A 14,419-nucleotide genomic window follows, 5' to 3' on the forward strand; every position below is an offset into this window, starting at 1 on the left:
CTGCACCTGGGGAGGAATAACCCCATGCACCAGTACAGACTAGGGGCCAACCTTCTGGAAAGCAGCTCCGAAGAGAAGGACCTGGGGGTCATGGTGGAAAACAAATCGAACATGGGCCAGCAATGTGCCCTCATGGCAAAAAAGGTCAATGGTATCCCAAGCTACATTAAGAGAATTGCCAGCAGGTTGAGGGAGGGGACCCTTCCCCTCTACTTAGCTCTGGTGAGGACACATGTGGAGTGCTGGCTCCAATTCTGGTTTCCCCAGAATAAGAAAGACATGGACATACTGGAGGGAGTCCATCAAAAGGCCACAAAGATGATTAAGGGACTGGAGTATTTCTCATATGGGGAGAGGTTGAGACTGCTGGGACTGTTTAGCCCAGAGAAGACAAGGCTCAGGGGAAACTTATCAATGTTTATCTGATGCGAGGATGTCAAGAGGACTGGGCCAGACTCTTCTCAGTGGTGCCCCTTGACAGGGCAATAGGCAATGAGCACAAACTGAAACACAGGAACCTGAACATAAGAAAACACTTCTTTACTGTCATGGTCATTGAACACTGGAACAGGTTGCCTAGAGAGGTTGTGGAGTTTCCATCCTTGGAGATATTCAAAACCTGACTGGACATGCTGGGCAACATGCTCTAGGTGACCCTGCTTGAGTAGAGGGGTTGGAACAGATGATCTCCAGATGTTCCTGCCTACCTCAACTATTCTGTGAATCTGTGATTCTGTGATTCAATGATATTGATCTCTCATACTTACTGTATGAGAGATCTATTTTTGTTACTATTTTTGTTACTATTTTTTTGTTACTATTTTTGTTACTAATATAGGTGTAGGAAAATATCTAAGACCTCATGAATTTGATCCACAGGCATATGAGAAGATGGTCAAAAAAAAGGTAGAAAGAAGATAATAAAGAATTTTCAATTCTTCAGATGTAAAGAAGGGCTTGTGAGAAACAAATCTTTTCTTCTCTCCCCTGCCCTTTACACTACACTAGTTAACCTAATAAAAGATATTACCCCTACCTTCAAACCTGTTTCTACTCTCTAGAAGCCATGGATGATTTCCCAATATCTTAATGGAAATGAGCACCAAATACGATCTCCAGGTTTCTTTGCACAAAAGCAAGAATAGCTTTTATGGTACATTCAGTGGCTGCAACTGTTTAAAATTATGGCTAAAATGAAAAAGTTATCAGATCTGTAGCCCTTGATATATTTTTACCGAGCATTTGGACCAGGTTGAAATGAAACTTTTTGCTCCATCTGCAACTTAAGCACCAAGAATCACCAAACCAAGGATACTCTTAATTCTTTTCAGGAATTTAGGTCTGCTTTTTCTGTCATTTTTCAAATGCCTGGATTCTGACCTTCTCAAGACAGAAGGTATAATTCCAGAGTTAGTGACTTTGACCTTTATAGACTCCTTTATGAAAACTTTCTGTAATAAGTTCTTGCTTGCCATGGCCTGAACAGGAGGTGGAACCTTTAAAATTGATTTTGAACAGCAGGCATGCTGGTCAGAGATAAGAATCTTGTTCTGCCAGACTGCACAATGTCTCAAACCATTTTCTTGTCCATTTCTGAAAGATTCCTATCAACTGAAACTGTAAAATACTAATAAATACTTTTCTAAACTACAGATTTTCTTAGTGTACATTATTTCATTATGATTAGCTACTACAGATTGGTGATAAATGGTAGAAAAAAAGAAAGAAATTAAATATATACTGACTAGACTAAAATGAAAATTCTGAGCTTCTCTCATTTACAAAAATTGGATAAGAATGTAGAACTGCACTAGTAACTGTGATCCTGAACAACATAATCCAGTATTATATCGGTAGATGTACCTCTATAGATATCTGCATCTATATAAATATTTAAACAACTGTTTAACAGCTTCTCCTTGGAACTCATGGTAAAAAGGAGTGTTTTTCCAGTAAGTACAGGACTTAAATGAGAACATGATATTAAGCTTTAAAATTAGAGGGAAATATACTGGTTTGGTTTATACTACTTTTACAGAAGTGTATTCCTGTTAACTTCAGTGTAGGTACTTTTTGCATCAGTGTAAGTTTGGAATCAAGCTGCAAGCCTTTAATGAGGTTTTAATGATCCACTTGGGGGAGCTAAAGGGTAATTTGTTTCTGAGTTGATTATAGCAAAATATTCTAGATGCAAAATTAATTTACGGTAGGCAATATGAGCAGAGAGTTCCAGTTTTCCCAACTCTATACTGGTCGTTAATTTGTATAAGCTTCTGGTTCAAAGGGTCCCCAGTTTTTGTAAAAATTCTAGCCCCTTTGAAAAAAAAGTCACAATCATAAATAGCTTAGCAGCTGATGCCCAGGATAGCCTCAGTCATATCCTGACTTTAATTATGTACCTACAACATACCTTTACCTTATGCAACAGGCATACATAAAGCAGAGTTTGGTCCTTGCTCTTACCCATTTTCACGCTAGCTAATATTAACTAATATGATGAGAAATTCCAACAAACAATAGTTTTGCCTTTCACTTAATGCAATACCTCTTTTATTTAAACTGTGGTCTTGGGCTATATCTGCTTGCACCATGTGCACCTGCTACATTGCTGGAACATGGCTTTGCACCATCTTTATGTTCTCCATATCTCTAGCCTAGGGCACGCTGGGAACTGGGAACTGTTCCCCTGCGTGAAGTCGCACCAGCTGCTCTATCTTATGCTTGATTGTCTCTGGTTACTGGTAGCCCTTTGAGCACTGGGGAAGCCAGGCAGTAATGATGGTTAGAGGCAGAGATGCAATATCTTCTGTACCAGAAGGAAGAGCACACTTTTTTTTGCCTGTGAAGAGCCAAAAAAGTATGACATCAGGCATTTGGCTGTGTAGGGATTGCCCTAAAGGCCAGATAAGATGACTATATGGTCCCCTAAAGGCCAGATAAGCGACAATATGGACAATTTGAAAGGCCACAGCAGATCCAAAGATATGACCATTTATCTTTTTTAAAAGAAAACAACTTAGTTTTAGATACTTAGCTTGTAAGAAAATTCTATTGGTAAAGCTGTACTGTCAATACATTCTCTGTAATAGTACAAAATTCATCTTATTCCAAATTAATATGCAGTGTAGTCCATATTAATGTTCACTGTTGCCCATATTTGGGTGTCTTATTTAATTGACTCATGTAAACAAAATTTCAACAAAAAGTGATAATTAAAATATTTTGGTTCTTTAATATAACTTCTTCACTATATTTAAGGTTTTTTAATTTTATGTTTAATTTAGCCAGAGTATACGGAAAAAATAAATTGTGTCTTTATAGCAAGTACTGTTTTTACACAACTTAAAAAGTAAGACTTAACATTTTGTATTTAAGAACTACAAAAATATTTTTAAAATGTCATTCAGAAACCTGAAGCCAGACACAGTCATGATGATTAAATAACATGCTAAAGACAATGGCAAAGCTAATGGAAGCAAAGGTTACGTTCAGCCTAGGTATAGATATAAAAGCTGTAATCATTAACAGTACTTGCTGTAATCATTAACAGTACCTGATGACAGTATTTCTAATGCAATTTCTTTTGCGCTTTCTCTTTGGTATGTAAAGACATGTGCTACAATATATTTAAGAGGAACTACTGCCATAAATTGATCAACTTACATTAATTAATTCAATCTCCCAGATTTTTTTTACAAGGTCCATCGATGTATAGCCATTAATTAGAAAGGATTTGGTATAGTCACCCAGTTCAATGGAATCCAGCCATTCAGCTACAGAGGTGGGGTTGTAGCCATCATGACCAATCTGCTTCATCTGCAAAACAAGAATGAGTAAGAATTACTGATAATATGCATTACATGTCTTTCAGAACAGCAATTAATTATATTGCTCTCCTTGGGTCAGAGTTATCGTATTCTCTGACCAATATTATTTTAATGATTAGAACATGAAGAAACAATTTTGTGAGCAAAAGCACTAATAAAACTTCATTTCCAACGGATCTTTGTCTCATGGGTGCTTGCCTTTTAAACCAAAGTATGTTAAGGCTGTAGCATGAGCTCACTTCTTACTAGACATCAGAGAATCCATATGTGAGACAGGGCAAAAGAGAGATGTTAATAATATCCTGACTGCACAAAAAAGTCAGATTTGCACCTAGGATTTCATAAAAGGGGGGGAACTTAGACTGAGGAATGGATCCTTTGATATCAAACTCCAAATGAAACATATTTCCTTGATTATATTATTCCTAATCTCTCCTAGAGGGTTATCTGATATTTTATAAAGGTTGAAGTTACACTGTACTTTTCCCCCTAGAAGAGGTTTAAAATGGTCTCTCTCCTCTACCTGGTCACCTTTCTCATGGAACTCCTGGAAATTTAATATTGTTTAGATTGCTCTCCATCTCCAAAGTTGATTGAGAATGGGCAATAGATCCAAATATTATTGGAATCAAATTGACAGAATGATGAACAGAGAAGCACCACATACATTTATATACCAACACAGGCACACAAAACATAATCACATAAATCTTGTTTTTATAATAAACTATGAAATATCACTTGCATTTTATTTTTCTGAATTCTGTTAAGCTACTGAGAAGTAAAGAGCTGCAATTTCTCTTTCACAATTGCCTCTCAGTGACACAAGTGAAGATTTTCAAGTTAGCTATAAAAGATAAAAATGTAGAAAGCCTCTACTTGTTCAGATATTTATGACATAATGGTTTTATGAATTTTAAAGTAATATGCAATAGTGGCACAAGAAAGTAGAAAAAGTTATGCAATATCTTCACTGTTCCACAATATTATATGCATAACATCTTTGTATAGAAATATAACTATTGCTAGCTTGATAGCATACTGAAGTGGTAAACTTTTAAGAAGATTTAGAGATTTAGAAGGCCTTATATTTTGCATAGAATCTCCAGCATGTGAAAGAGTAATACTGTGCATGGTGAAAGCCAGTTTCACATTTTTGCCTGCTTATACATTCTTACTTTCTGGGAACAAAGGAAGTGTGAGAGAAACACAAAGCTTAGAGCTTAAGTTTGAAGTGAGTGACAAAGTAATCTAAAAAGAAGAGAATTCTGATCTTAAAATCTTGCCTGAACCAATTTATTTCTCACAGTTTATTTGAAATGCATTTTGAGTTCAAAACAGAAAAAAAATTAACGTCTGCATTTGAAAGCCAAAGTAATGTTCATCAAAAGATATAGCACTGTCTGTTCAAATGCAAAAAGCTAACATGTCATGGACAAGATCTTGGTTTGCTGCGTATCAGAGAGGAGCACACAGAACCAGGCACACTGCATCATGGATCTGAGAGTTTACTCTTTGGTCTTTTGTTGCAGATGCTGGGTATAAAATATTAATGGAAATATTTAAACGATGCAGTGAAATCATTGTCTTAAATCATAAAAGAGTGACTAGAGACTTCACATAATTAAGAATGGGATTTTTAGACTTCTGTAACAAAGGAGTCATATTAGAAAGTGAGAGTTAATATACAGGAATTGAGTTACGACAGTATTGTAATGAATTCAGTTTTATTGCAGATCTTGACATTCTGGAATTTAGTTTCATTCTGATTTAGAATGGAAACCCTGGATGTCAAAATCATGGCACATTCCTCTTTCATTGTCAGTCAGATTTATTTCAAACTTTAGATTTTCAGTAGTCTGTCCAGCTGGACAAAAAAGCTGAGAACCCTGGTAGCTCTGACTCCAAAGAAGCTTATTTTGAGAGTTGATTTGTAACAAGGTATGCTGAAAGACTTGAAAAGAAAGGACCTGATAAACAGAAAAAAAAAATCTAATAAAAAGAAGACATGAAGCAGATGCACAGGGCCCACAGAGAACACATGACTTTTGAAAGATATAAGGTATTTTTGTTTCCTTTCTGTAACAAAGCAAAGGGAAATACACTTTTCAAAGTATTCAGATGGGGAACATTATGCAAAATATTTCTTTTGTTTATTGCCATTTGATCTTTAATTAATCTTGATTTTAACATGATTTTTATTTTGGCCAGCTGATTGAGAAATTTCATGCAGATTGGTCCAAAATATTGGTAACTCATCAGTCTCTATGAAAAGCAAACAAAACTTGGGAAGTCTCCGAATTCTCAAATGCTACCAGCAGTCTCAGTCAGAAGGGTTGTTAAAATAGAGATCTTTCCTATCACGGTGTCTTGCCAAGGGTTGCAGGCAAGCAAATACAGAGGAAAAATCAAATAAACAAAAGGCTGAGAACAGCTGGAATGTATGTGACCTTTGAATTTGGTGCCAACAGATAGAATTGTCACTGAGTCACTCAACAGCCTATATGAAGGGTTCAGTATACAATAGAATCACAGAATCACAGAATGGTTGAGGTTGGAAGGGACCTCTGGAGATCATCTACTTCAACCCCCCTGCTCAAACAAGGTCACCTAGAACACATTGCACAGGATTGCGTCCAGGCGGGTTTTGAATATCTCCAGAGAAGGAGACTCCACAACCTCTCTGGGCAACCTGTGCCAGTGCTCTGTCACCCTCACAGTRAARAAGTTTWTCCTCATSTTCAGATGGAACTGCCTGTGTTTCAGTTAGTGCCCGTTGCCTCGCGTCCTGTCGCTGGGCACCACTRAAAAGAGTCTGGCTCCATCCTCTTGACACCCTCCCTTCAGATACTTGTAYACATTGAWAAGATCYCCYCTCAGYCTTCTCTTCTCCAGGCYAAACAGGCCCAGCTTTCTCAGCCTTTCCTCATAAGAGAGATGCTCCAGTCCCCTAATCATCTTTGTAGCCCTTCGCTGAACTTGCTCCAGTAGTGCCACATCCCTCTTGTACTGGGGAGCCCASAACTGGACGCAGTACTCCAGATGTGTCCTCAGCAGGGCTGAGTAGAGGGGGAGGATCACCTCCCTCGACCTGCTGGCAACCTTCTTCCTAATGCACCCCAGGATACCACTGGTCTTCTTGGCCACAAGGGCACATTGCTGGCTCATGGTCAACTTGTGTCCACCAGCACTCCCAGGTCCTTCTCCGCAGAGCTGCTTTCGAGCAGCTCAACCCCCAACCTGTCCTGGTGCATGGGGTTATTCCTCCCTCGGTGCAGGACCCTGCACTTGCCTTTGTTGAACTTCAGGAGGTTCCTCTCCGCCCACCTCTCCAGCCTGTCCAGGTCTCTCTGAATGGCAGCACAGCCCTCTGGTGTATCAGCCACTCCTCCCAGTTTTGTATCGTCAGTAAACTTGCTGAGGGTGCACTCTGTCCCTTCATCCAGGTCATTGATGAAGAAGTTGAACAAGACTGGACCCAGTACTGACCCCTGGGGAACACCGCTAGCTACAGGCCTCCAACTAGACTCTGTGCCGCTGATCACAACCCTCTGAGCTCTGCCATTCAGCCAGTTCTCAATCCACCTCACTGTCCACTCATCTAAACCACACTTCCTGAGCTTGTCTATGAGGATGTTATGGGAGACAGTGTCAAAAGCCTTGCTGAAGTCTAGGTAGACAACATCCACTGCTCTCCCCTCATCTACCCAGCCAGTCATTCCATCATAGAAGGCTATCAGATTGGTTAGGCATGATTTCCCCTTGGTGAATCCATGCTGACTACTCCTGATCACCTTCTTTTCCTCCACATGCTTGGAGATGGCCTCCAGGATGAGCTGCTCCGTCCCCTTTCCAGGGATGCAGGTGAGACTGACTAGCCTATTGTCCAGGTCCTGAAAGCACCAACGGGCTCTGCAAGCTCTTTCCCCTTGCTGGTCCCAAAGATTTGGCTGCCGGTGTTCAAGGCCAAGTCCAGTATGGTGCAGCCATGTAACCCTGGATCAGGCTTGTGTGAGAAAGAGCTGTGGGACCCCTTGTTGGGGCCTCTCCACCTTTGCTCAGGAGCTGCAGTGAAGCTCAGGTCCTAGTCCTTGATCCTTGCTGGAGCTCCACTGTAGGTACACCTGGGCCTGGCCATGTACCTTGCTGATCCTGACCCACTGAGTGGTCTTCCCACCTCCATGGCGACCCTATCTCAATCCTGTGGACAAGCCTGGCTGTCACCAGGCTGTGGCTGACCCTGGGCACCATCACCCACCTGTGCTGCTCTGCTCTGCTCTGCTCTGCTCTGCTCTGCTCTGCTCCCCTCATGCTGGTCCCCAGGGGCTGCACCTTGCTGGGGACAGCATGGCCCAGCTGGCCCTGCTGCTACCCCAGCTCCCAGCCTAGCTTCCCTGGCGGAGCAGCCAGGTCAGGCTGCTCCTGAAACATAATGTCAGAACTAGAATATTTGTTGGAAGTTTGAGCAGAAAAGCAGTATTTTGCTTTGTCATGAACCACCCCCCCCCCCAAATCTGTCTAAAACAAATTTTCTAAAATACGTACATAAAAGTTAATAACCTTTCAGTATTGGTCCCCTTGTACGAAAAGTTTTGTTATGTCTGTTAATAATATCAGGTAGCATATTAACTGTCATTTATAGCTGGCTGAATTTTTTCCTTTGAAATATTTGTTGACAGATTGATTATCTAGACATGATGGTATCATAGTACCATCATCATAGTATCTGCTGTATCTGCTTTTCATATAAAATTTTATGGAGTTTTTAAATTAAAAAAACTCTTTAAAACTGAAATATATGTCTGGAAATGCTGCCTCTTTACTTTATTAGAGCTGCAGTTTGGCTGCATCTTATTGCTGTCCTCACTAACAGGTCCAGGTTCTGCAACTATTTGTAGTTTCCATACCACACCAGGACCTTAGACTCCACTCACAGATCATTTAAACCATGTAGGCTTCTTTGCTGATGCTGTTTGTTTGAGTGGTGTATTTTTGGAAAGAAAAAAAAATCCTGTCTACTGACTGTATTTCCGTTCAATCACTTCAGACCAGCTATAATACATGCACCAGTGGTGTCAAACATCAAACCAAGTATGTGCATTTTGTTTGACTCAGTAGTATAAAATCTGTAAGTATCAAGCCATTACTGTTGCAAATATAACCTTTCAGATACTAACTGATCATAAATAGGGGCAGTACTGTTCTTCTGCAGACACTGCTACTAGTTCATTACATTGTTATCTTTAAAGAATAATGCCAGTGTTAGCTGTTTCATTACTGATGATTGTAGCATGCTGACTATGGAAAGGTTAAGAGTGAAGCTGATAGGATTCAGAAGTGGTAGAGAAAAAGAAGTGACTGCTGGAACCTCTTTTGCTCTTCCCATGACTGCAAGTGCTGTGCCTGCCCATTTTGTTAGGCTGCACTGGCCAGTTTCTGTCATTGTTAGTCCATGGTGGGCTCTGCCAGCCCTCAGGAAAATGTTTATGTCATTAATCATTATGATTTTTAGCTTTTGCATAATGCTGGATGTCCTCTTAGCAGGTGTGTTCTCTAGGGTAGGGGAGCAGGGAATCTGAGCCACGGGTGGTCCATGGCCCATTGCGAGGCTGCCTTGGTCCCTCTGGATAGCTGCCTTGAATCTTTGCATGTTGGGCAGCTGCAGAGAACGTGGCCACAGGGCACTGTGGGGGTAGAGATAGTTTCTGGGACTGAAGATGTCCGGCTAAGGACCTTCTAGGGCACAATGTGTCAAATACAATGTACTGACAAACTATCCTAAAGCCAAAAGGGCAGGGTCACTCTTTGAATAGAGTGTTTTGGACAAAGGTATAGGCACAGGGGAGATGAATCATTTCTCTTGATAGATGAAAAAGGGGAGGGAGATTGCACAAAAGCTCTTAGCTTACTGGAGGAGGAGAAGGAGGAGGAGGACACTGAGAAGGGTTTCTTGGAGAGAGGACACTTCTAGGTTGCAGGACCGAGTCTGCCAGCTCTGCTCCCTGACTCCCTAGCTCTCTTCAAGTCTTACTCCTCCTCCCTGCCCAAGTCATGGCAGTCACTTACACAGGCCTCATTAGCCTTCCCTTCCTCCCACCTTAGCAGCTACCTCCTAGAATCTCCTATTGGAATTTTTTTCTTCGTGAAATGACCTGTGTAGTTTCCAAATGGCACTGGAGACAGGAGTTACAGCTACACCCTAGTAGGCCAGAAAGGTCACAAAATGCATAGAGGGCTATGGAAGACATAAGCAGAGTAAACATCAACCCAGAATGGGTGGATTGAGCACTACTGAGGAGTGAGTGGGTGCAACAAGCAGGCCTCAGAGGCCATTAAGATGTTCCTGCTCCCTCTACCTTTGTGTGGCGGTGGGGATGGAGAAAGGAAATTGATGACAGAAGGAGACACAGAAAATCGATTCCTTCGTAATCTTCCCATTAGATTTCCAGTTGCAAAAGACCTTCACTGTTAACCACATTTTCCTTGTCTTACTCTAGCCACTCTTGGATGCTCTTTGTGCTCATACCCTTCATCAGGGAAAGTGCAGCAGCAGGATACAAGCAACATCCTTGGTGCTCTGATAAGCTCCAAAGAGAACAGAGGGCTGTGCCTACAGATGTTGAAGAAACTGGTCCTCATTATTCTGGTCTTTATAAAAAGACTTAATTGTGCCTTTGCAGGGGCTGTGCAGGGCACAACCCAGACCTACAATTTGGAAGGCATTAGGAACATTTGCATCCAATCTGTCATACAGCCTGCTATCTTGCAGGCAGATAGCAAAAAGTATATTCTATGTCACAGTTAAACTGTGTGCTTGCTCCATTTCTGGCTATGTATGGTCTCATGACCTAGTGATGCAGAGGGTGTGTAGCATTTCCCATGAGGCAGGCAATACCCAGATGCTGCTAACACTACTGCTGCCCATAGAGAAGGTGTCAGTGTTCTCTCTGAATCCTCTGCTGGACTTATGGCTATATAGGCACCATGAGTCCTTCTGATGAAGCCTGACAGTACGTTCATAAAAATGCCTCAGTGAGTGAAAGGTGTGGGGCAACTGAGAGGTAGTCCTTGTGGTCTACAGCTGCCCTGGGGCAGGTTTCAGATGGGAATGTAGATTCCATCAGTGGCTTTTATGGAGTTAAGGACCACATGAAAGGTGAAGGCCTGGAGCAAAGAAGTAGCAGTAGAGACTCCCAGAAAGTAATTGTCCATATCTTCTTTCTCAGACAAAAGAATATGTAGGAAATCCAAGTCAGATCATCTGGGGTGTTGTCCTTGTGTAGTGGCCATAGAAAGATGATACTGCTCCCTCTCATACAGCATATTTGCTTGCCTTATGACTAACCTCAGGTGGGCAGTAGGCAATATAGAGTCAACCACAAATAAGAAGGTATAAAAGAAGCAGAAACAGAAATAAGGCTCATTATGTGGGCAATAGTGGCAGGATGTGTGACATGCTACTATTGCCTACATGAGACAGATAAATGACAGCATTCCAGAGTGATAGGCTGATAGGCTCAGTTAAGAAAGAAAAGTTTTGTGGAACCGCTTTCATCAGACAGCTTTGAAGCACATGCATGGAAGGAACATTTGGTCTCTGGGACCAGACTAAAGCTAATTTGAAATAAACCCCCTGAACTATAGCATGAATGTATCTAACTGCCTTGTTCTACTGACCCATTCCCTACTGTGCTGCATTACCTGCTAATGTAGACTATACTTTTGTGTTTCATAGTTAAAAAACTTAGTTACTCTTGTGTTCTGCTGAATTCTAGTGCTTGTTTCTGTACTTAAGGTCAAAGGTTTTATGTGCAGTGTAATGAGGAGGTGAGTGAGTGACCTTCCTCCAAGCCAGCAAAGTAAAGTCCAGAGGCATTTGAAGGAGGAAAAACAGCAGGGTAGAAAGTGCTTCCCTTGAATCCTGTTTTTCTCATCTTCAGTTCCAGCAGACCAGAACCAAGGATCAATAGCTAGAAAGGGTGAGGAATGTTATGATATCCACTTTGCAACATCTCCTAGTTTGGTTGCTGTCTCTAGCAATGGAAGTTGTAATGATGTACCCTCTTAGCCGTGCTGAATGGTCGAGAATTAAACATCAGGATTCAAAATAGATATCTTGTTAAGCTCTAGGATGTCTAAACCAATAGCAATATAGTAATAGCAAACATATAATTTTGTCCTTCTCTGCTGCTTACACAGCATAGTTAATTTGCACATGCACAGTAGTTCTGTTTTCCTAAATGCCAGATTTACTGTGCTTGCACAGACGACAGTGTTACTTGAGAAACAGATCCAGCACTTCTTGGAAACACAGCTTCACTGCTCATGTAACACAGCTTACAAAGAGCACGTGCTCATTCCCTGCTCTTGTCCTACTTCTTGTCTGGTTCTGCAAAGCACCCCGGAAAGAAGCTGGCTGCCTGCAGGCCCCCTACAAGATTCCCAGACATGCTCTGTGCTTGAGACCTCTCTATGCAGCAAGGAACAAGCTGTGCACTGTAAGAATAGCTCTGAAGCCAAGAAAAAGCTTCTTTCAGCTAACATCTTTCTTCCATCTGTCAAATGAGAGAATGTGTTCCCATTCTGGGCTGGGAGAAGGATCCATACATACACTGAGCATCCTGCAGGAAAACAATCCTTTTTCTTATCTAAGTTCTTAGATAAGCTAGGATAATTATTTTCAAAAACATTTTAGCCTCTTAGTAAACCATGGAGAAGTCACCTGCACATAGGCTTTTGGTAACTTGAAAGTGCTCCTTAGCTTCCTGTGTCACTTGGGCATGGCCAAAACATTATACCCTGACTGATATTATTTATAGTCAGTTAAGCATATCCCACACACAATTTCTTCATATTCATTTTTCCTCAAGTCCTTGTACTCTCAGCTTCAGGGGTTTATTTTAGATATTGTCTCTAGCTCCCTACGTGTCTGAACTTCCTCATGGCAATACATATAAAATTTCTCTCCAAATATTTACTAATTTCATTCTGTTCATGCAAAAAATTCTAAATGCAATATCAAACTTTGCTAAGAAATTTGCTCTAAAACCGAGGTCATGCATGAAATATTTCCATTTTAAGAATTAACTTTACAAATGATATTTTTACTGCGGTGTCTTAACCTTATCTAATAATAATAAGCCATAAAGTGCTCTCATTAATATTCATGTGAAACTTGAATAACTTAAATTGTATTAGTGTGAGACAAGAATTTGAGCTACCAACTTTAATCCAACAAAAATAAAGGATATTACAAAAATGGGAAATCTACTTGAAAGATTCTAAGTGTGTCTATCTGCTAGAACCACAGGGGTTTACCCTCTCATGAAATTTTCTCCTTAAATACATAATCATTGAGGGAAAATATGATATTTTGAGGAATCTGGGTCAAATGTACCTTTTTATACTGTTTAAACACTGCTTAAGAAAATACAGTGGTTAATTCACCTATATTTGGGAAGATAGGCATTTTATTTCCTATGTAAAATTACTACAAGCTCTAGAAATCTCCTAAACATGCCACTGGTGTCTGAAACAGAAATATCATTACTCTTTAGGAAGCCAGCATTTATGAGTGAGAAAAGGCAGTCTTTCTTTTCAACCACTAAATGCCTGCTGCATTTTCAGACTGCAGAGATGAAGATTGATGAGAATAACAAAACAAGTTTCAAAGAACAGTATTTTAAAACATTGGCAATAGATCTGTTACTTGATTTTTACCCTCTCAGCTTATTCAGTAATGCCTGAGTTAAAAAAGTATCACAAGTCAGGAAACTTTAATTGTAAAACTAAAAATAACAGTATCAGCAATATTACTAACTACTAAAACACAAGGAATCATCAAGTTTTAAATTAAATCAGGAATAGAAAGGAGGTACATTCTCAAAACAAACTAACTAAAAGAGTTCTTATCTAATGAGACTCAAATTACGGTTTGAGATCTTAAAATATTCAGAAGGTATGCAGTATTTTGAGTGTATGATGACAGAGCTGAACTTATCAACAAGCTAAAAGATATACAAAAATGTTTCATGGTTTCTTGCAGGGTGTGAAAGATCTTTTAGATTTTCAGCAAGCTGTTGTGAATAAAGCAAGGGTGGGTTACATTAGATAAAAGCTGCCATAATCCCAATTTGTGGGCACTGTAACTATTCCAACAGCTGTGCCTTCAAAAGAACTGGATTTAGAATAGGAAATTATGTACTTTTCCTGTGTAAGCTCTCTTGTGGTGCTGAGTCATTTAAGTGAAGAAATGTGATGCACAGCTTCAGTTTTTGACTGCCTTTGTTTTGGTGTAACATTCTTGCATCAAAGACACATTAGAAACTTGGTCCTTACGGACTTTTTCTAACTCAGCAGGGAAGCCTCTAAAGACTACCTCACTGTTATTTAGCCCATGCTTCAAGCCATTCTGTGTTACTTAATTATCTTTGGTTCAGAAAATGTTGATTCTTCCAGGTAACTGCATAACCAGCTTGTTCTCAGTTGGTTTCAGGAGTGTCTCTAGATCTTGATTCTGTCATCCTTTCTCATACTAAGTATTTTTTAAAAAGAAGACCTCAGCTGGAGTTCTATGACAGAACCTGGCTTTC

The 14,419-nt window shown here is 40.3% G+C and overlaps 1 protein-coding gene across 6 annotated transcripts in view; it reads right to left on the reverse strand.

Moving 5' to 3' along the window:
- LOC112974842 (ankyrin repeat and sterile alpha motif domain-containing protein 1B-like) overlaps positions 1 to 14,419 on the reverse strand; it is a 201,465-nt gene that overhangs the window by 159,943 nt on the left and 27,103 nt on the right. For all 6 annotated transcript variants that reach the window (XM_026084225.1, XM_026084224.1, XM_026084223.1 and 3 more), the window contains exon 3: positions 3,664 to 3,816. In XM_026084225.1, coding sequence (XP_025940010.1) covers positions 3,664 to 3,816 — 153 coding nt within the window. The remainder of the gene's footprint in view (positions 1 to 3,663; positions 3,817 to 14,419) is intronic.

This window comes from Apteryx rowi, unplaced genomic scaffold, assembly GCF_003343035.1.
Source record: "Apteryx rowi isolate R43461 unplaced genomic scaffold, aptRow1 scaffold_631, whole genome shotgun sequence".
Classification (NCBI taxonomy): Eukaryota; Metazoa; Chordata; class Aves; order Apterygiformes; family Apterygidae; genus Apteryx; species Apteryx rowi.